Here is a 22,778-nt window from a genome sequence, read left to right as displayed (position 1 = left end):
ATGGAAACTTTAAATATCTTATTTTTTTGTGACTTTTTTTACTAGTTTTTAAGACATTCTACTGTAGACTTATCGTAAAATAGCCAAAAGCATTTATTTTATTATGATAGAAAACAATATATTCTTAAATAAATTTCAAATGCTAAGATGTCATGATATTTCAATTACCCTGACTGACCCTATATTTATAGGTAGCTAGGTGGTTTAATATTGTCTGTGATACGTTATCATTTTGTAGTTTAATTAAGTGTATTTACATATTTTTATAATTTATTTTGAGGTTATAATGTATATTTTAGCTTTTTAATTATTTTGTAATAAATGGGTAAGGTCCGCAAATAAATAAGTTGTCAAATTGTTGTTCAAATGGTTGTTGTTCAAATTTGAAAATAGCTCCGTTTGTTTAGTTTGTATTCAACACATAAGATCAAGTTGTCACTTGTCAGTGTTACCCATGCTTGAGTAACAATGAGACAGTATAATATTTATATGAAAGAAAAAATAAAAACAATTTGTTACAAAGTACAGACTTTTATTAAAAAAAAAAAAAAATAGTAAACGGAATTATCGTACATTTATTTATTGAAATTTATCTCAAATGAGAAAAATGAATTTTGCCGTTTAGTACGACCATAAAAAACTGGCCTTGGTAATATCATCTTAATGTATTTTACTGAAATTGTGGCAATATCTCAAGCCGTTTAGAAGTTATAGGCAGTTAAAATGGGGGAAAATATAAGTGGACACGCGGTATAATACCACCATATAAAATGTATGCATTTTGGTTGTAGTATTAGAATATTACTCTAGAAATTGTCGACTTTTTTCGTCCCACCAATTCAATTTGATGTGAATTGTTAGAAAAATAACGTATTCAAAATTTCAGAATAGAATTTTACCAAAACGTTTAAAATTCTGATGGCCCGGAAGCCTTGTCCGGGACACGACTTCGTAATTCGGGCCATGTCCCGGATTGTTCGGGCTAGTTGGTCACACTATGTATACTACATGCTATACACATCGACGTACGTTTCACTTTATGTTTACATTTAATTTATTTGAAAATGAATCATGACGCATGGGCAAAGATAAAATGGAACAACTATAAAACAGTTGTTAGTGGTTGAATGTTTTAGGAACAGATAAACTGAGTCCTGACGAGGTGGCCGGCGAGCAGAAAGTCTTCACTATATCCTTACCCTTAGGTATACAAGATCTAATTTGTGATTGAAATTAGGAAAAATAAATAAACTAGTAGTGGGCTGTACAAAAACTTATATTTTCCTAATATTATTAAATGATATTAAATCCCTAAACATATTTTCTGTACAATAAAATAATTTTCGAATGTAAAATGAAATTATTAAATAAATATCGTCATTTTCTATATAAAAAATGGAGTGGATCATTTTGAAATATACCTGGTACTCACTTGTAAAAAAATTTACCTCATATTATAACCTAAAAAATAATTTTGTACAATTAAAACTAAATCCATTTCTAAGGTAGAAACAAAGACGGTCACAAATTAAGAATGTTCGGCATGCAGCAAGTGCATCGGAGCGATAGTGATATTTCAGCGTGGCATGTTCCAATGTGCATATTGCACTATATTCCAGTTCCCCATACATTAATTGGATAGGTAAACAATAAGATAGTCCTGAAAATGGTACAATTATCTATTGAAATGTTGCCTATCCTGATCCCTTAACAGTAGATAAATCAGGTTGGCTGTCTTGATATAGTAATAAAATGGTTGTCATTCTGGGTTGCATGTGAGAAGGTTGTTCACTCTCTCCCATTTATTATACCTATTTAATTGTACCCTAAAAGCTTCTCCAAAAGGTTATGGGCCCAGCTGTACATACCCAGAGTACATTCCATAAAAAGTAAAGTTTTTGTTTAGTGTTGCTTTTTGTGCAGACCGACAAGAAAGTGTTCTTAATGACCTGCAATAAAATTAAAAATGGCAGCCCCTTTAAGTAGTGTGAATTCCAACATGAGTTTGTATCCGCAATCAACATCTACGAATTTTTCGTCCTGCAAATTTAGATTAGGCAATCTACTAGATGCCAGAGGTGCTAAAGATTTGACTGAAGTAACTGCAACGCAACTCACAGTTTTATCAAGAGACGAGCAATCTCAAGGCCTCAGCGAGGTCTATATAAAAAATTTAGAAACAGTTTTTGAAAGAATAAGTATTCTTTCTCGTTTATATGTGCGTAAAAAGTTGTTAACATTGAAATATAGTGATCTTATTCTTAGGCTGCCTGTCCGTTCCGAACGTTGGCGATCATTCTGGCTATGATGACTTTGTTAGTTGCTATACGGAATAGTTGTGTTGAGGTCTTTCTATACCATGCTCTCAGGTTAGCAAGCAAGGATATTCTTCTTCGTCCTGGGGCCCTTTTTCCTTCAATTTTACCTTGTAAAATGCACTGGAGTAGCTCGTATCTGCCTTGATTTCTCATTATATGCCCCAAGTACTGCAGCTTACGGCCCTTCACGATGTTGACTAAATCTGCGGTTGTGTTCATCCTCCGTAGTACTTCTTCATTGGTGACTTTGTCTGTCCATGGTATCTTCAGGATCCTTCTGTACAACCATAGCTCAAAAGCTTGAAGTTTCGATAGAGTTTCCGCCTTCAATGTCCACGTTTCTACTTCGTATAGAAACACTGAGTACACGTAACATTTAAGGAGCCTTATTTTTGTTTTTAGAGTGATGTCATGGCTCTTGAACACAGAGCTCATAGTCAAGAATACACTCTTTGCCTTTCCAATGCGACATTTAATCTCAAACACAGTGATGAGCGCGCTAATAACCGGCAAAGTAAAGGAAAAGATGGAGTTGGTGAAATTTGTTGATACCTGGGGTACGTTCAAAGATCGAACCTTTTCTGGCGAGAAGTATTACCTACCAATTGGCTATGGGTGGAGAGATATGTCTTCTAAAATTTATAAAAACTGTTGTATATAACATGGTGTAGTACAAGAATTTACAGCTGGGTACACAGCTCAGCAGAATAGTACATATAGCCGAACGATTTAATCGTACTATTTAGGAAAAGGTAAGGGCTACGTTTGTGGAAACAAATCTTCCAAAGAGTCTGTGGGAAAAAGTAGTTAGAACAGCTGTTTATCAGCTTAACTGAACTCCATCACGGGCAAATGAACTACAAGTACCAGCAGAAATATACTTAGGCAGGCTTGACTTATATAAAATCTCTTTTCGAGTTTTTGGTTCGAAAGTGTGGTACTACAACCTACCAAAGCAAGGTAAATTAGAACCAAGGCCAAGTAAAGGTGTAATAATCGGCTACTGTGGTGCTGGCTATAGAATTTGGAATCCACTGACAAATCAAATAAAAATTTCAAGAGATGTTTTCGATGAATCACAGTATAAATATTCTCCAGAAATATCGTTTAATAATCAAAATATTGAGGAAATTTTACCAAGCCACGATAAATTGGAAACCTTTGAAGAGAAAAATTATGAAGATAGTTCAGTCCAAACATTAAGAAATACCATTGAAATACCTTCTCCAAAATTATCATGACTGCATTGCTCAATATTCAATATAAAGGTACGTTTTTACTGGAGCATCTGGTGGGGTCATCGCAACCGGTGCTAAGTGATGATCGCAACCGGAGTATTTTTACTGAAGCGATGACCACCGTGACAGCCAGGGGATAAACTGTTACTATTACAACCAGACCTACTCAGTGCAGTGAGTGTTCCAACGTCTATATCATTGCCACTAATATGAATTTTCCTATTATGTACAGGGTGATCAGTTAAGGGTAGCGAGCGGCCATATCTCATAAGATATTGGTCGTATAGATTTGAGAAAAAAAAATCATGATAAAAGTCGCCAAGAGAAATTGCTGGAAATTATTTTCGAGTTTGTCAAACGTCCGCTAGAGGGCGTAACAACCAACACAAAGTAGAAAAATTAGATTTTTATAGAATTTCGTCTAATGAAAGTTTATCGATGATATCATTTTCATATTTACAGACCATTTCCCTGCATTTTTTGTCTAAAACGTTTTGTTCTATCTATCAAAATAAAGCGGTGGGAAGTTCAATTGTTTTTTAAACAAATCAAGATTTCTTCCGTTTCTTTTGACCGATTTTAGCAAACTTAGGCTCATATGAAAGAGCATAATTTACACTACAAAACGCTTATTTGGTTTTGAATTTTTGACGTTTACTGTCGCCGCTAGATGGCGTTAACTGAAATGGTAGCAAATTTTTGAGTTAAAAAAAAACAAATGTAATGGTATATTAATTTTTATATATTTTAAAAGAGGATAAATTTCTCTATAATTTAATGAAAAGAATTTATTATCTACCTTTTTTTGAACCGTTGATATTGACCAAAATATAATTTTATTAAATTAAAAAATGGCACGCCACTGTTTTTTATCAAAATAAAAATCAGTTTTGTAATCTCTTATTAGTTGATAACAAAAAGAACCTCTTGACTTTTTTTCGTTAGACAAACGATTTTGGATTGAAAAAATAAAATAGGTTTACATACTGATAATTATAAGGTTCAAAATTATTTTTAAATATTACATCTCACAATAATGAAATTATTACCTATTATTTTTATCATTAATAATTATTTAATTAGCGAGAGAATGCATTAGTTCATAATTTATTAATAATAATTATTATTATTTCATAAATTAAATTAAAAATCAAACTTAATTAACTAACATCGCATTTAAGCGAAGCAGGCCATGATCTACGAAACTGAAAATAAAATGAAAGAAAACACCAAATTGTCAATCACGCTGATATTCATTTTGACAATTCCTGCCATTGACACCTAATTTAATGTTATGTAAAAAGTATTTTTACAACAAATCATGCCTTTTACGAATGAAGAAGCCTTTGATATGTTGAGAATTTATTTTCAATGTTTTTAAAATGCGGTGATTGCTTCTAGGCAGTATGCACTGCGTCATCCCCTCCGAAGAAGGCATTCGAGAATGGTTTTTCGTCGTTTAGCCTTACGTTTAAGGCCTTTCGCACACACAGCTACTAAAAAGAAACTAAACTAGTTGGTAATCAGAGTTATCAACGGGTTATCAACTATGGCTCGCACATTACGCTACCGAAAATTAATAAAACGAGTCACTTCTTGACTGTACTTTGTACTGAGTAGCTTTGTTAGGCGGTGTTTAAGTTTATATATTATGTTGTCCTGAATCTATTTTCTTGTGAAATTTTTGTAATTAACTAGTTTTTGATGGGAAAGAAGCCACAATTTTACTAAAAAATAATTTTATTAATATTTCGACGTCCAAATCGGATGCCGTTGTCAAAGTACAAAAAATATTAATGAATTAAACAAAAATGTTGTTGCTTAGTAAAAAATTCTTCTAATAATTTATTTAATCTGACTCATTTATATCGGAAATTTAGCCATATATTGTACATTTTAACGTAGAAGACTTTAAAATCATATTGTTGTTATTATTTATTGTCACGGTTGCATGTAGTTGTATTTTTAAAAACAGATCACATGTCATGATTTTTTGTGACGGATATTCTTGAGTTGGGGTTGATTTCATGTAATCGAATAAACTATCTTTCAGTAGAGTCGTCCCAGAAACGCAATCCATAAATATTAGCAATATCATTTTAAAGTATTCTACTTTAAAATGTATAATATATGTCTAAATTGTCGATATAAATGAGTCAGATTAAAAAAAATACATATTAGAAGAATTTTTTACTAAGCAACAACATTTTTGTTTAATTCATAATATTTTTTGTATTTTGACAACGGCATCCGATTTGGACTACGAAACGTTAATAAAATCATTTTTTTTAGTAAAATTGTGGATTATTTCCCATCAATAGGTACTAGTAAATTAAGTTTTTATAGGCACGGATGTTTTCCACTTCTTGCACTAATTTTATATTAAACGATTCCGCTGATTTTGCGTGTTAAACTTTAACAAAATATGACACTTTTTTCTCTGAGATAAGTAATAAGGTTTACTGCAAATAAGAAATTATATCGTTAAGAGCCTTTATAATTTTACTGTATAAGAGCAATAATTCACACAAAATAATTTGGCTTAGCTTAATTTACTGCAAAATACTAGCTTTGAAATATCTACTAATAAAAAAATTTTACACGCATAATCCAAACAAACCATGTTCATATCTTAAGCTTATTTAAAATATCAAAAATAACCATCTTTTATTTTTAATGTAAACAACAATAGAACATGTAAACCAATTCCCACTGTCTTTACCTATATCAGTAATAAATACCTACCTCTCGCTGAGCACCAAAGTTCGACCCCTTCAATCCTTTATTCATTTTCCAAATGTTTACAAACTAGTCCCCCAGCGACCTGCATGTCCAGTCCGCTGTCGACTGATCATTCCCGCATTATAGACCGGCTGCTAACTAGTAGTGCTGTGTGCGGACGCTCATTAAAATACATGGACAGTGACTACTAAGTAACTGATTGGAAACTAAAATTACCAACTGGTTTCTTTTTAGCAGCTGTGTGTGCGAATGGCCTAAGGCAACATGGCCAAGTGCAACCAACTCCAACTTTGAGAAGAAATCGTAGAGTAAGAAGAGAAGATAACATTATAAATGTGTTGGCTTATATTCATGCAGACCCCCATTTAAGCATAAGAGAGATCTCCAGATATTTAGGAATATCCTATTGCTCAGTGCAAAAAATATTAATTGATTTTAAAATGCATCCGTATCACGTCGTGATTCATCAATCCTTAAAAGAGACTGACTTTAAACGTAGGCTCGATTACAGCTACTGGCTTAGAGACTTCATTAGGGAAAACCGTCTTATTTTGTCACAAATATTGTCGACAGATGAAGCATCGTTTAGCAGTAATGGCCAGGTAAATCTGCATAACATGCATTACTGGTCGGACACTAATCCACACTGGTTACGTGAAGATTATCAGCAGGGTCGATGGAGCGTTAACGTCTGGTGCGGTGTTATTAATGGTACTATTATCGGTCCGCACATATTTAATGGCAATCTAACCGGTGACATGTATTTGAACTTTTTATTGAACGATTTACCAGGACTCTTAGAAAACGTGCCTTTAGAAGTAAGAAGAAACATGTGGTTTCAACAAGACGGATGCCCGGCACATTATTCTCGAAATGTGCAAGATTTTATGAACAGGCATTTTCCTATCCGTTGGATTGGTAGAGGCTGTCTATTTTTCTGGCCACCACGGTCCCCCGATTTAACCTGCCTTGATTTTTATTTGTGGGGCCGAATAAAGGATTTAGTGTATAAAACTCGACCAACTACTCGAGAAGACATGATAGTCCGAATTCAAAACGCGATAAATATTATACCAAGAGCGGAAATTGAGGCAGCTGTCAACTCCGCCCAGAAGAGATTGGACCGGTGCATTGAAAATAATGGACATTTTGAACATTTACGACAAAATTATTAATTTATTTTTAACGTTTATTTTTAAAGTTCTGTGTTCTTGTTTTTAGTGTTATTGATCTTGATGTTGTTGGACAGTTTTATTAAGATTTGTTTCCAAATATGTAAATTAGTATGTTTAGAGATATGGGCGCCCCATGTAAACATATCTTATTTTTTCAATCCAAAACCGTTTGTCTAACGAAAAAAAGTCAAGAGGTTCTTTTTGTTAGCAACTAATAAGAGATTACAAAACTGATTTTTATTTTGATAAAAAACAGTGGCGTGCCATTTTTTAATGTAATAAAATTATATTTTGGTCAATATCAACGGTTCAGAAAAAGGTAGATAATAAATTCTTTTCATTAAATTATAGAGAAATTTATCCTCTTTTTTTTGCTAAAATCGGTCAAAAGAAACGAAAGAAATCTTGGTTTGTTTAAAAAAACAATTGAACTTCCCCCACCGCTTTATTTTGATAGATAGAACAAAACGTTTTAGACAAAAAATGTAGGGAAATGGTCTGTAAATATGAAAATGATATCATCGATAAACTTTTATTAGCCAAAATTATAAAAATCCCATTTTTCTACTTTGTGTTGGTTGTTACGGCCTCTAGCGGACGTTTGACAAACTCGAAAATAATTTCCAGCAATTTCTCTTGGCGACTTTTATCATGATTTTTTTTTCTCAAATCTATACGACCAATATCTTATGAGATATGGCCGCTCGCTACCCTTACCTGATCACCCTGTACATAATATAGCTACCGTAATGTTCATAATCCGCACAGCGGGTATTGTTTAGCAAATGGTAACTATTATAGGCAAAACCTGTTTGACCATATTATTTCAACTCCATACAAGTACTACATTTGGTACATCCACGCTCATACCACCCCAACGTTCCTAGTCACTTGCTGTTCACCAGAACTTAAAATGCATACAGAGATTCTTAGGTAAACTATGTAGATCCTTTTGTGTCTTCACGACTTAAGCTTTATGTTTTGAGATTTTAACAATACTGTTCGTAATTATTGTAAATTACAGCAGACTAAAGTTACTCTTGTTTTATTAATTTATTCCGTTCTGCTTCATTCCTTTATTCCCTCTACTCCGTTATAAATTCTTTTGATCTAAAGCTTCGAATGTGGATTTTTATTGCTATAGAGCATTTCACGTTAAGAATAGAACATTGTGGAGATAGCTCCATGTATTTCTTATGAGCGATAGAAGCGCGCCGATGCCACACCGTACTGATTAGAATGCATCGTATATCGGCAGTCGAGTAGCTACCCGTGCCAGAGAGGTTTGGCAACACATAACCATAAGCGCAACGTTCTATTCTTAACGTGAGTCCAACAGCACTGAACATAATATTTAGTTTATACAGAATTAAGCGTGATCTTAAATTAACGCAGAACACAAAAACAACTTCATATTTTACCCAAGAATCAGCAAGAAAACAAATGTATTTTATTTTAAAGAAAGTTTGTTGCCTATAAAATATTTTTACTACTCCAAAACAAAACAATTGTACTAACACGTTAACCATCTTATAAACTGCTATGAATATCCATTCAATTATAGTTCTTCCTATATTGCAACTGTACCATAATTGCTATGTGAACAACCTTTATTTTTTATTCGTTTGTTAGTTTTTCTTTATACGCTGTGAGCTCGTACGTAGAGGGGATATTTATAAATTCGCGAGCGCTAGTAGTGGCAAGTCTGTAAACGTTTACCGGAAATTTGACATAAATGTCAAAGTGATTAATTTAAAATTAAAAACATTAATTATAAAAAATATTAGTTGGTCAAAGCTGTGGTATATATTTTTACCTTAAATATACTTACGTTTTAAATACTGAATTTACGTTTTTTTAATATTCCGTAATATGTAATTATAAATTAATCTGTTAATCTTAGCGCCATCTACACGATAATTGGACGGCGTTATGCATAACTCGACCAACGCCATTTCTTTAATATCGAGATAACAGCGGATTCTGGTGACACATAGCTAAAACTATCTTGGAAAAAATCCCTGTTATTGTCACGTTAACGGTTACTAAGAAAAACAAAAACTAAACCAAGCGACATTAATCCACTTACCATTAAGCAACCAAGAAACGAAAAACTTTAAAGCCATTTATCTCAAAACTATGTTTTGGCGCTTGGTCGAGTTATGCATAACGCCGTCCAATTGTGAAAGTATCCGAAGTAAGAAATTAATATTTCATCAATAGAACGTCAAAATGATTAGCAAAATCTTAAAAAAATCTGTTACAATTTAATTACTTTTTAGCGTTGTAAATATTAAGCGATAACAATTAAATAATAAATTTAAAAATTAGCGGTGAAAGTTGAATTAGTAATCCGCCAGGAGCGACACCAGCGAAGCTCAGAGCGTATAGTCTAAGATTTGCACCGATCTGTTTAATGGATAAAATTTATTGGATATGTAATTTATGGATAATTAATTAATAATTAAAAATTTACATTTTTTTATAGATTTAAAAAAAATTTTCGACCCGGGCAGACATTATTTCAGATATTTTAGGTCATTCTAAACAAAAAAGGTCATTTGTAATTTTTCTCTAAAGTTGATCGTTTTCTAGTTATAAACAATTTAAAACTGAAAAAAGAACGAAAGATGACGATTTTCAAGGCTCAAAAACATAAGTAAAAAATATCATTTTTGAAATTACGAAGTACCTAAATTCAAGTTCAAACCTTATTCTATCAGTTCTTGATAAGTCTTTTGGACTTATTTCATTCTGAAACATTGGTTTTTAGTTGTTAATGCCCGTCTCCCGATAAGAAACCTTCCTCATTAACAATTAAAAAAATATGTTTTAGAATAAAACATGGCTAAAATTCTTATCGAGATCTGAGGGAAATAGGTTTGAACTTGAATTTATATACTTGATGATTACAAAAATGATATTTTTTACTTGTGTTTTTAAGCCTTGAAAATTGTCATGTTTCGTTCTTTTTTCAGTTTTAAATTGTTTATAACTCGAAAACGATCAACTTTAGAGAAAAATTACGAAAGACCTTTATTGTTTAGAATGATCCAAAAAATCTGACATATCTGGCTGGGTCGAGTTTTTTTTTAAATCATATAAAAAATATCATTTTTTAATTATTAATTAATTATAATTAGAACAAGATTAGATCGGGCAACCCTTGTTTTTTGTAATTGTTAACATGCTAAATTACATATCCAATAATTTTTATCCATTAAACAGATCGGTGCAAATCGACCTTATATCGGATCCTCTACTATTATTACGTTATCTTATAACCCTGTTTCACTCCTTGTCATATATATTGAATAACTTTATACTCTTGTACTATTACTAGTTGGTCATCTGCAAATAATAATATAGTATTGTTGTTTAAGGGGAAAGGCGCAAAATGTCGCCTGTCAAAATTTTCAATGTGTTTTAAATGTATTCATTTTTTTTTCGAATGACGAGAAAACTAATATTTTTGAAATATTTAAACGCAGAATGAAAGATTACCTTATTACTGAGGGCCGAAAGTCCCTAAAAACTTCTATACTGTTTATTTTAATAAGTCACAGGGGTGAAAAGCTAAGAGAAAATTTAGTGTGATATTTAATTTAAAATATCTCATTCAAAAGAAACTTTTTATTTATTCTAATGGACTTTCGGCCCTCGGTAATAAAGTAATCTTTCATTCTGCGTTTAAATTTTTCAATAATACTTATTAGTTTTCTCAGGATTCGAAAAAAATGAATACATTTAAAACACATTGAAAATTTTGCCAGGCGGCATTTTGCGACTTTCCCCTTAACGGCAATCCCATATTCTTGTATTTTTGCGTGTGCAAAGTTTTAGAGTTTGTTAAAGGTAAATCTTAAATAATGTCCGTGAGAACAACAGCCTTGTTTAAGCCCCTTGCTGGTTTGGAATCCGTTGGATAGACTGTTTCCAATCTTTACCCTTGCCTTAGAATTAGTATACATTTGTTTCGTTGCTCGTATTAAACTCATGTTTATATTTGTTTTTTTCCAATGCTTCCCATAGTTTATCTTGTGCGATACTTTCATATGCATTTCTCAAGTCTACATACAATATGTAAATGTATTTCCTGGTTAACAGTAACCTTCTTTTCAATAATCTGTGTAAATCTAAATAAATGGTCAATAGTTGATCTACCTGCTCTGAATCTAGTAAAAGTTCTTCTGCTTCTACATCTTTGTATTCATTTTCTGTTCTACCTTTAATTACTTTTCCGTATATTCTACTGACTGAGTTCGTCACAGCGATACCTCTAGAGTTGTCACTGTTGTCCCTTCTGCATTTCTTGTGTGGTAGATATCAATCATATCTTCTATTCTGGGTTAGGCTTTTATATAATTTTGCTGTGCCGTATTTTATTAGTTCATCAGAGATGTTTCTTGGACCAGGTACCTTGTAATTTTTTAAAAATTTACATAATCTCTTCTACTTCTTTTGATGTTATTCGTATAGGTGAGGTTAGGATATTTATATTATGGGTTTAGTTGTTATCTTTGAATTCTGGTCTGTCTTAATTTAAAAGTCTTTCGAAGTACTCGTCCCATATATCTTGTGTAATTAATGATATTATATAGTATGTCCCTGTAAGTTGTATCCATATGGAAAACTTTTTTATTATTAATTTTACGAAAAAAAGTTATTCTTTATAAAAAGTTCTGCATGGTCCAAAACCCAATATTCAACCATCAGATATCAAATTTTATCAACAGTATACGAGGTACCTATGTAAAAAAGTTTAAATTTCACTCAAGAGTAAAGTAGCTTGATTTTTCACAATATTGAAAATTGCTATTATGAAAAGTTGTTTAGAATTAAAAACTATATTCTAATATGCAGTTACATCCTTCTAATTGAAATTTTTTTTTTTTTGAAAAATTATGGATAACTAACATTATTTTTAGTTATTTCAATTCTGATAACTCTTTTATTATTAATTTTACGAAAAAAAGCGAGTCTTAATAAAAAGTTCTGGGTGATCTAAAACCTAAAATACAACCATCTTATATCAAATTTTATCAATTTTATACGAGGTATGTCAAAAAAGATAAATTTACATAAAAAAAGTACCTTTATAGTTCAGAATATTTCAATTAGAAGGATGTAATTACATACTGAAACATAGTTTTTAATTCTTAATAACTTTTCATAATAACAATTTTCGATATTGTGAAAAATAAACGTATTTTACTCTTAACGAAAGTCATACTTTTTGACACACCTCGTATAAAATTGATAAAATTTGACATAATATGGTTGTATTTTAGGTTTTAGACCATGCACAACTTTTTATTAAGAATCACTTTTTTTCGTTAAATGAATAACAAAAGAGTTATCTGAATTGAAATAATTGAAAATAATGTTAGTTATCCATAATTTTTCAAAAAAAAATTTCAATTAGAAGGATGTAATTGGATACTGGAATATGGTTTTTAATTCCAAACAACTTTTCATAATAGCAATTTTCAATGTTGTGAAAAATAAAGCTACTTTACTCTTGAGTGAAATTCAAACTCTGACATACCTCGTATAATATTCAAAAAATTTGATATTTGATAGTTAAATCTTACGTTTTGGACCATGCAGAGCCATGAAGAATAACTTTTTTTCGTAAAATTAATAATAAAAAGTTTTCCATATGGATACAACTTACAGGGACATACTGTATATCTCTTCATTTCCTGTTGTAGAGATTTTAATACTATCCAACTTTCTGTGCTTCTAGAGCCTCTAGTGCCAAGTCCTCCTAGATGGAAATTTATCATGTTACACTTTTGCTTGTGTCTCCTTGGGCGTCGTCCTTTGTATTCAAAAATTTTTGGTATTTGTCTCTTTTATTTTTATTTCTCGTTCTATTTCTTTATCCCATCATTCTCTGGTTCTGAATTGGGTGTCCAATCGTCCAAGCTTCTGTTGCTGCTCTCTCTAGGCACATTTTTATATGGTTGTAATATTCTTTGCTATTATTCAATTGTTTCATTTCCAACTTTTGGTCCAGTCCATTTCTATATAAATGCCTCACACTTTCTTGTTCCAGGCTCTTTAGTTTGTTCCTCTTTTCTGGTAATTTCTTCATTTCATATTTTTTTTTTAATTTTTGTGGTTTCGCCTCTATAAATGTGGCCTTGGTCTTTCATGTCATGTAAAAGGTATATTTAAAAGACCCCCAATAAGGGTTACATCACAAAACAAAACGTTTTCGGACTAATAGGTAATCCATCATCAGTGTTAAGCATTAAAATAGTAAGTATAACCTAATTAATAATAATGTTATATAATAATGTTATTAATTGGGTTATACTTACTATTTTAGGGCTTAACACTGATGATGGATTACCAATTAATCCGAAAATGTTTTGTTTTGTGACGTAACCCGTATTGGGGTCTTTTAAATATACCTTTTACAAAGGATCTTGTATTTTTTGTGATTTATGGTATACAGCCAGCTACAGGAATTTTATTTTCCTCGTGGATTTTTTTTAATGATAATAGTCACAAGTGGCTCCTCTTTATACTCGTACACCTTGTAAAATAATGTTTGTCTTTTGTCTTACTATTGTGTAGTCTATGATAGATTGTAGACCTCGTGTGTTTTGTGTCCACGTATATTTGTGTATATCTCGGTGTTGAAAGAATCCGTTGTCAATTTTCGTTTCGTTTTGTTCACAAATAGCTATTAATCTGGTACCATTATCATTTACAGTGTTCTCACCAAATTCACTTATGAATGTATCATGTATTTTGATGCTTTCTACCTGTTCGTTTCTGCCTGGACTTTGACTTTCATTGTGGTTAATCCAAAGTAAAATACACCAATATATTTGTAAGCTACATTTTCTAAATAACCCTTATTATATCCAATTAACATATCCAACTTTTAGAAGAAGACGAGGATCGATTAACCAAAGCAGGAAAAATATAAAATCATCATCAGTGGCGTCACAGCTCTTTATGAGCCAAAGCCTTCTTCAGAACAATCCTCCATTCGCCCCTGTCTCTAACAACTCTTCTCCATGCTCTAATTCTAATTAGTCTGGGCAGATTATCGGAGAATAGGCCATTTTTGGGAAAAGTTATTTACCAGCAATTTTATTGCTGGAATAGAATCTTATGATAGTATATATTAATAATATAGGTATGCAAAGTCCGCAGATAGTGTGCTACTTTTTTATAAACAAAATGGCTCCCGAAAATCGTGTTTTCTTCAATTTTTGCCCTATAACTCCAAATATTTTAACTTTACACCAAAAACACCGAAATAAAAATTCACCGTAATTAAATTCTGCATAGAGACGTTCTTTTCCCGATTTACTTCGACGAAAATTTTCCCCGGAAAATGCGGGTTTTTCCAACAAAATCTTTAATTTTCAACTAAAATTTTAGATAAGTAATTATTTATCAATAATTAAATAACTTGGTAATATAAAAGCTCTTTTCGTGTAGATTATAATTCCAGAAGCCGATGGAAATTAAATGAACAGTTTAGCAACAATTGAATTGTTAATTAAAAATTTACGGTCGCTATAATAACCACAATAATTATGACACATAAGAATAACTATCATTTTTGTATAAAAAGGCACTGTACCTATCTAATGTACTTTACAGAATTGAAATTGGACTATTTAAGCGACCTCAGGAATATTTTAAAATTATTAACAATTTTTTGGCTTATAAACAAATAGAATATCTCGGGAAGTATTAACTTAAATTTAATTATGAAAACGGTATTGGAAAAAAGACTCTTCTTTTAAAAGAAAAAACGTTTAATTGTAATGAATGGTTCCTGAGATACAACCGGTCAAAGTTGACCGGCATTTACGGCAAAGATATAAACAATATTTTTCGAACCATCACCTTTTTATTTTTGGGTCAAAACGGCAAACAGGTGTATGTTTTCAAAAAACTTTTGATAGTGTGTAAAAAATATATTTTATATCAGCTAAGTACTTTCAACACATAACGTGCCATCATCAGAGCTTCCTAACAGGACATATTTAAGATAAGATTTTTTTCATATAAAAAATGAGTGAAAAACTTACGTCCTCTTAAAATACCTTCATAGAAGAGCAATTGCTTAACAACACAACAAAAAACATGAATACTGGGCAAAAGCCACAGATATAGGGTAATAACCCTTTACAGTGAATAGAATCACATCTAAATTCTTTTATTAATTTATAAAGACAACATGGCATTTATAAATTAATAAAAGAATTTAGATGTGATTCTATTCACCGTAAAGGGTTATTACCCTATATCTGTGGCTTTTGCCCAGTATTCATGTTTTTTGTTGTGTTGTTAAGCAATTGCTCTTCTATGAAGGTATTTTAAGAGGACGTAAGTTTTTCACTCATTTTTTATATGAAAAAAAAATCTTATCTTAAATATGTCCTTTTAGGAAGCTCTGATGATGGCACGTTATGTGTTGAAAGTACATAGCTGATATAAAATATATTTTTTACACACTATCAAAAGTTTTTTGAAAACATACACCTGTTTGCCGTTTTGACCTATTTAGAAGTGTGTACAAGTCTTACAGTCTTTTCCATTTCCAATTTTTTATTTTTGTCCTATTTTTTCACAATCATTTTCATATCTTTAAAATACTCATAACATATATTACTATAATAAAAACTATCGATATTATTAGTGAAAATTGCCAAAAATAGCAAAACTCCAATCAAAAATTAGGTTGGAGAAAATGTAATCTCAAAGTTCAAAATCGGTATACGTTAAAAAAACGCATTTTCTCGGCTTCCCATGGAGCAATTTACTTCATTCTTTTTTTGTTCCCAAGTAACTCGAGTAGAGCCATCTAACTAACGCATTATTAAATGTAATACTTGCTTTTGTTTTGTTATAATAGATTAATTTATTTATAAGAAAAGAAAACTATATATTTTCTCCAGTTGTAGACTTTTTTAGATAAACTTACTACAACTCTACCTTTTAACGTTAAAAACACAAATATTCTCATTTTAAAGCTGTATAATTATTTAAACAATCTTTATTTAAACAAATTAAAAATTTCTGTTATAGTAAATAAATTAATTTATTATAAAACAAAAGCAAGCATTAGTTAGATGGCTCCACTCGAGTTACTTGGGAACAAAAAAGAATGAAGAAAATTGCTACATGGGAAGCCGAGAAAATGTATTTTTTTTAACGTATACCGATTTTGAACTTTGAGATTACATTTTCCTAAACCTAATTTTTGATTGGAATTTTGCTAGTTAATATCGATAGTTTTTATTATAATAATATATGTTATGAGTATTTTAAAGATATGAAAATTGGTGTGAAGAAAGGGGACAAAAATAAAAAGGAAAACTATGATCCTACTGTTTATATCTTTGCCGTAAATGCCGGTCAACTTTGACCGGTTGTATCTCAGGAACCACTCATCACAATTAAACGTTTTTCCTTTTAAATGAAGCGTCCTGCCACTTTAATTTAATATTTCCCGAGATATTCTATTTGTTTATAAGCCAAAAAATTGTTGATAAATTTAAAATATTCCTGGGGCCGCTTAAATAGTCCAATTTCAATTCTGTAAAGTACAGTGGTGTTAAAAAGTCCTGCATCACCTTACCAAATACGCGGTCTGTCGTCGATTTTTCCTTGTTCAGCATACTTCTTAATGACTCTAATTACTGTAGATTGATTACATTTTACCGCGGATGCTATTTCGCGACTAGATTTGTCGTTTTTATGGTGAAAAATAATTTCAAAACGCTTTTCGTTCGATAATTTAGTTTGTTTGGTATGGGATGACATTTTGACTGGTGTTAGGGTAACTACAGTGTTTATATAGTCAAAATATGTGGCAAATTTGTCATTAAGATTCAATTTAATTTCCCATTAAAGGTAATTTAATTTAATAGAACTTTAACGACTTAATAATAACCTCATAATTTTCTCGGATTATGGGAAATCCCTTCAATTAGATTATTTTAATCTTTTCTGTAGAATTTTGAGATAGTAATTAAAAAATATTATTAAGTATACCGATAATGCTAATTACAAGCATAAACTTAAAATGAATTAGCGAAAATATACAAAAAACTTGTGTTAAACCTCAAAAACTATAAGGCGCTTAGGTGATGCAGGACTTTTTAACACCACTGTACATTAGATAGGTACAGTGTCTTTTTATACAAAAATTATAGTTATTCTTATGTATCATAATTATTGTGGTTATACCGACCGTAAATTTTTAATTAACAATTCAATTGTTGCTAAACTGTTCATTTAATTTCCATCGGCTTCTAGAATTATAATCTATACGAAAAGAGCTTTTATATTACCAACTTATTTAATTATTGATAAACAATTGCTTATCTAAGATTTTGTTGGAAAAACCCGCATTTTCCGGGGAAAATTTTCGTCGAAGCAAATTGGGAAAAACACGTCTCTATGCAGAATTTAATTACGGTGAATTCTTATTTGAGTGTATTTGGTGTATTAAATTATTTGGAGTTATAGAGCAAAAATTGAAAAAAACACGATTTTCGGGCGTCATTTTGTTTATAAAAAAGTAGCACACTATCTGCGGACTTTGCATACCTATATTATTAATATATATACAATCATAACATTCGACTAAAGCAACAAAATTGCTGGTAAATAACTTTTCCTTGTATTTTGCTAATTAGCCCAGAGTAAATAGAAATTATAAGATAACGCATAACAAACCAACAAAATATTATCGGTTTAGGTTTTATCTTACATATTTATATTACACTTCAATGCAGTTCAATTGTCTTAGTTAACTTTGATAGTTAAATACTGTTAATAAACTCTAAATTTCAATTAAAAATAATTGGTGTAAGTAAGTAAACATCATTTATTTAAATAATAGACGATATAAGGAATTAAAAATTAAAAGGATTAAATCAACAAAAAAAACCAGTTTCTCTCTGCTAAGTTCCCTAACTTTCTATTTAATATGTAAAAAATACATAAAACGATTATGGGCTTCAGAATATTAACCACACTTACGTAAATAAGACTTTAAAGTGAATTAACAGTATTTATAAAAATAAATTAATATATCAGTCAAATAAAAACAAAAAATTTACACCCTCAATATCTCCAAACTTTTGTTATAGCATATGGCGATCCAATCAGGTTGCGTCGCTCCCCATTGGATCTGATTCACTTCACCTTCTGCCGCCGTATACGCTAAAATCGGATCCTCGATAGCTCGAGGCATTTGTTGAATATCCCAGATAAGGGCTTGGTGGTCGTCTCCTGCTGTGCATATATGACAGCTAGAGTGAGGTGCCCAGGCAATTCCATTCACGCAAGCGCGGTGGTTATTGAGACGAGCTACGGGAGTGCATGGTACTCTTACGTCAAGAATAATTACCTAAAATAACAAAAAATTAATATGAATTTTATTGCACGCTTGCAGCTAGATGAAGGATTCATTATGATCAATTTTATGAAAGCGTTATTTTACGAACTTATTTCTTAGCAGTTCGTGTAAGAACCATGAACAAATTGCAACTGTAATGTTAATGCAATTTACTATTTTTATTGGGAATAATATGACTTGCGATATTTACACCTGCTTTGTGGACTACCAAAAAGCATTTAATACAGTTCAACACTGAAAAATGATGGATGTTCTAACAAAAGCCCAAATGGATGATAAAGACCGAGGTATAATACAAAATTTATACTGGAACCAATCAGCCACAATAAGAACAAATCTTGGAGATGAACCAACGGAAGCGATCCAGATTCTACGAGGCGTTAGACAAGGTTGCATACTTTCATCTATATTATTTAATTTAGTGAAGCCTTGGAAAATTGCGAACATGGAATACTTCTAAATGGAGAACCCCTAAACAACATCCGCTACGCAGACGACACCGTTATTTTTGCAGACAGTTTGAACAGTTTACAACAACTAATAAACAAAGTAGATGAAGAAGTGAAAGATTTGGACTTCAAGTAAATATATCAAAAACTAAATTTATGATCATCAGCAAAAATAAAATTAGAGACTTATCAATAATACACCAGTGGACTGAGTAAAACAGTTGGAACAATAGTAAACGAACAATGGGATTACTCACAAGAAATAAAATGTAGAATAGAGAAGGCTAGGAGTGCATTCAATAACATGCCCAAACTCTTTAAAAGCCACAACCTTAATCTGGAGATAAAAATAAGGCTCCTACAATGTTATATTTTCTCAATATTGTATTACGGAGTTGAATTCTGGACACTCACTGAAGCAATGGAGAAAAAACTTGAAGCCTTCGAGATGTGGCTATACACATACAGGCGAAGCCTAAGGATATGGACGGACAAGATAACCAACGAGACCGTATTACGAAGAGTTGGCAAAGAAAGAGAGGTGATGTATACTATTAAAAGGAGAAAGTTAGAATATCTCGGACACATAACGAGAAACGGCACTAAATACAGAATACTGAAGGTAATCCTTCAAGGTAAAGTATTCGGAAAGCGAGGAATTGGGAGAAGAAGAATATCATGGTTAAAGAACCTGAGGAAATGGTTCTCCACAACAACAACTAATCTATTTAAAGCATCAGTTAATAAAATAATTGTAGCCAGAATGACCGCCAATATTCGAAACGAATAGCCACTAAAAGAAGAAGATTGGGAATAAGCCACAATTTGACTTGAAAATAAGTTGATTTCGACAAATCGTTCTCAAAATACATTCTAGTAATTTAATTTTATCTGACTCATTCATATTGACATTTCAGACACATATTATACATTTTAAAGTAGATGATTTAATAGACACAATCAAGCCAAAACAGTTAACTGGCCTGGACACCTTCAGAGAATGCCTGAAAACAGATGGCAAAAAATAGAAAAATGGACTTCGCCCATAGAAGAAAGCGAAGTAGACCAAGACGATTCTGAAGAGAAGATGTCGAACATGCAATGACCGCCAGAGATCTAAAAACTCAAGGTTGCTTCGACAGAAAACGCAGGAAATTAGGGAGATTGCAATTGTAACTTGGGTAACTTTGTTAAAAATGGTAAGATTGCTCCTGTAGTGATCCTTTCCTCAGTTAACATACTCCATTTCTAACTTGGCTACACCATGCTGAAGATGGGTCAATAAGTCCAAAAAACGTATATAAGGTGGCCCTACGTCATTGTACAAAGAATAAAGCTTTTTTAAACCCTTTAAAAAGGTTATGATAAGATTTCCACGAAAAGTGATTCCTTAGTTCTTTGGTTATTTCACGTTGAAATATTCGATTTGGAATTTGACGAATAGGAACTTGTTTTTCATTAGCTACAACTCTGCTTCTACGGGGTCTACACAGACCTAATAAACAAACCATTTTTTTCACCTTTTTATAAGCTATATGATTGCTAAGGATTTTTAATATAAGATACCTACTTTTTGAGTTATTTGCGAAAAAACCGTCTAAAAATGTGTTTTTTTTTTGTTGAAACATGAACATATTCACTCGCAAATATCTCGAAAAGTATTGACTTAGTGAAAAAACTATAGAAAAAAGTTGCTTAGAATTAGTAAATTTATCCACTTCCGGACTTATTTTGAACGTTTATTTTTTCACCCTCGAGAAGGGGTGACACTCATCCCCAGGACAAAAGCACACATCGGCACAATATCACTTTTCTTCTGTGACATAATATTAGCTATGTGTATGCCAAATTTCATGTCAATCCAAGCATAGGCACAGGGCATAGGCGCAAAATTTTGCGCAATGTGTTTCAAATGCATTCATTTTTTTTCGAATCCTGAGAAAATTAATATCTATTTTTGTAAAATTTAAACGCAGAATGAAAGATTTTTATATCTCATTCAAAAAAAAAAGACTTTTTGGTTATTCCAAGGAACTTTCGGCCCTAGGTAATAATGTAATCTTTCATTCTGCGTTTAAATTTATCAAAAATACTTAGTTTTCTCGGGATTCGAAAAAAATGAATGAATTTAAAAGACACTGGCCCGAAATTTTGCGCCTACGCCCTTAAAATCTGGGGGTTTTGCAATATTTTACCGTGAGTGAATGGACTAGATGTGATCTAGCAAAAGTTACCATAGCAGAAATTACCAAAATATGGAAGGACTGTCAAATTTCAAGAGCGTTAAAGATGAGGTTAATATTCCCAATACTGAGCTACGGATGTGAATCTTGGATCCTGAGACAATCAGAAAGAATACAAAAAGAATCCACTGAAATCTTCTGTTGGAGACGAATGTTACGAATTCCTTGGACCGTCAACGACTCTCCAGTTAAGTCCATCTCGAACAATTAAAATACTTTGGACATGTTATGAGAGCAATCACAGAAAACATGGAAAGACCCATTACAAGAGGAAAGGAAGGCCGAAGATATGCATAAAAATATGCAAAAGACCTACGCATGAATTAAAAGAAATGACCAGAGACAGAGATCTTTGGAGGCAGAAAATACACGACATCACGTCGACCACTACATTCATTCCGGCAGGTCAGGATTGAAAAGAGAGATCACTTTGATTTTCTTAATGTTGTAACGTTACAAACGTCACATCTTTGCTCTTTTATTTTTAAATAATTATTTTACTTTATTTTTTTTAGTATTTTCATTAATCATTATCTTCTGTATTCGTTTTAACTTGTTTCCCGTTAAAAACTTGTTTGGCGTCCGTTCTATAGGCAACTCTCTTTTCATCTAAGTCATATTGAACATACTTTATAATCTTACACTCTAGCATCTGATCTAATCTTGTGTTCCATAGTCGTTATTTCAAATTTCATGTTCTGTGTTGACAGTGACACTTCATCCCCGCCGCTGACAAACTGAAAATGGTAGGGAAGACTTATTTAAAGACATGAAATTTAAATATTAGCTTCATTTTATTCCAACACTTATTCTCTTGGGGTGAGTTTTTATTCTTATCATATTAATTACAATCATTATATTCCTACATGCATACCTAGCTTTTTATAACAGTTTTTATAATATTTTTTTCTCTAACCTCCAAATGTCCAACCATGTGTTTGGTTTCTATATTTCTTTTCATCTATTGATATGCTTTTAGTGATCAAATTTTAACTAGTAAAATCAAACTTAATTCCATTTAATTTATTCTTGTCATCTGCTACTCTTTCGGACGATTATTTCTTAAAAGAATGGCAGACTTGGCACATTTTGGTTTCTATTTGATGTTTGATATGTATTTTATTATTCTCTAGTTTTTGGGATAAATATCACCTTCCTCCCTCCGGAAGCTTTAATAATCCTCAAATCGCCGGCGATACAACAACG

General features: G+C 31.7%; 1 protein-coding gene across 2 annotated transcripts in view; it reads right to left on the bottom strand.

Moving 5' to 3' along the window:
* Positions 1-1,258: 1,258 nt before the first annotated feature.
* Positions 1,259-22,778, bottom strand: part of LOC114340216 (DDB1- and CUL4-associated factor 7) — a 39,331-nt gene continuing 17,811 nt past the window's right edge. Inside the window, exons 5-6 of one of the 2 annotated variants that reach the window (XM_028290935.1) lie at positions 18,582-18,871; positions 1,259-1,461 (exon numbers count right to left, since the gene is read on the bottom strand). In XM_028290935.1, coding sequence (XP_028146736.1) covers positions 1,455-1,461; positions 18,582-18,871 — 297 coding nt within the window. In that variant the 3' untranslated portion in view covers positions 1,259-1,454. Of the gene's footprint in view, positions 1,462-18,208; positions 18,872-22,778 lie in introns of those variants that run through there. The other variant, XM_028290936.2, reaches the window with a different exon arrangement.

The sequence above is a fragment of the Diabrotica virgifera genome, chromosome 2 (genome assembly GCF_917563875.1).
Source record: "Diabrotica virgifera virgifera chromosome 2, PGI_DIABVI_V3a".
NCBI lineage: Eukaryota > Metazoa > Arthropoda > Insecta > Coleoptera > Chrysomelidae > Diabrotica > Diabrotica virgifera.
Note: the sequence above shows the minus strand (reverse complement) of the source record. Positions and strands in the feature narration are given on the sequence as shown.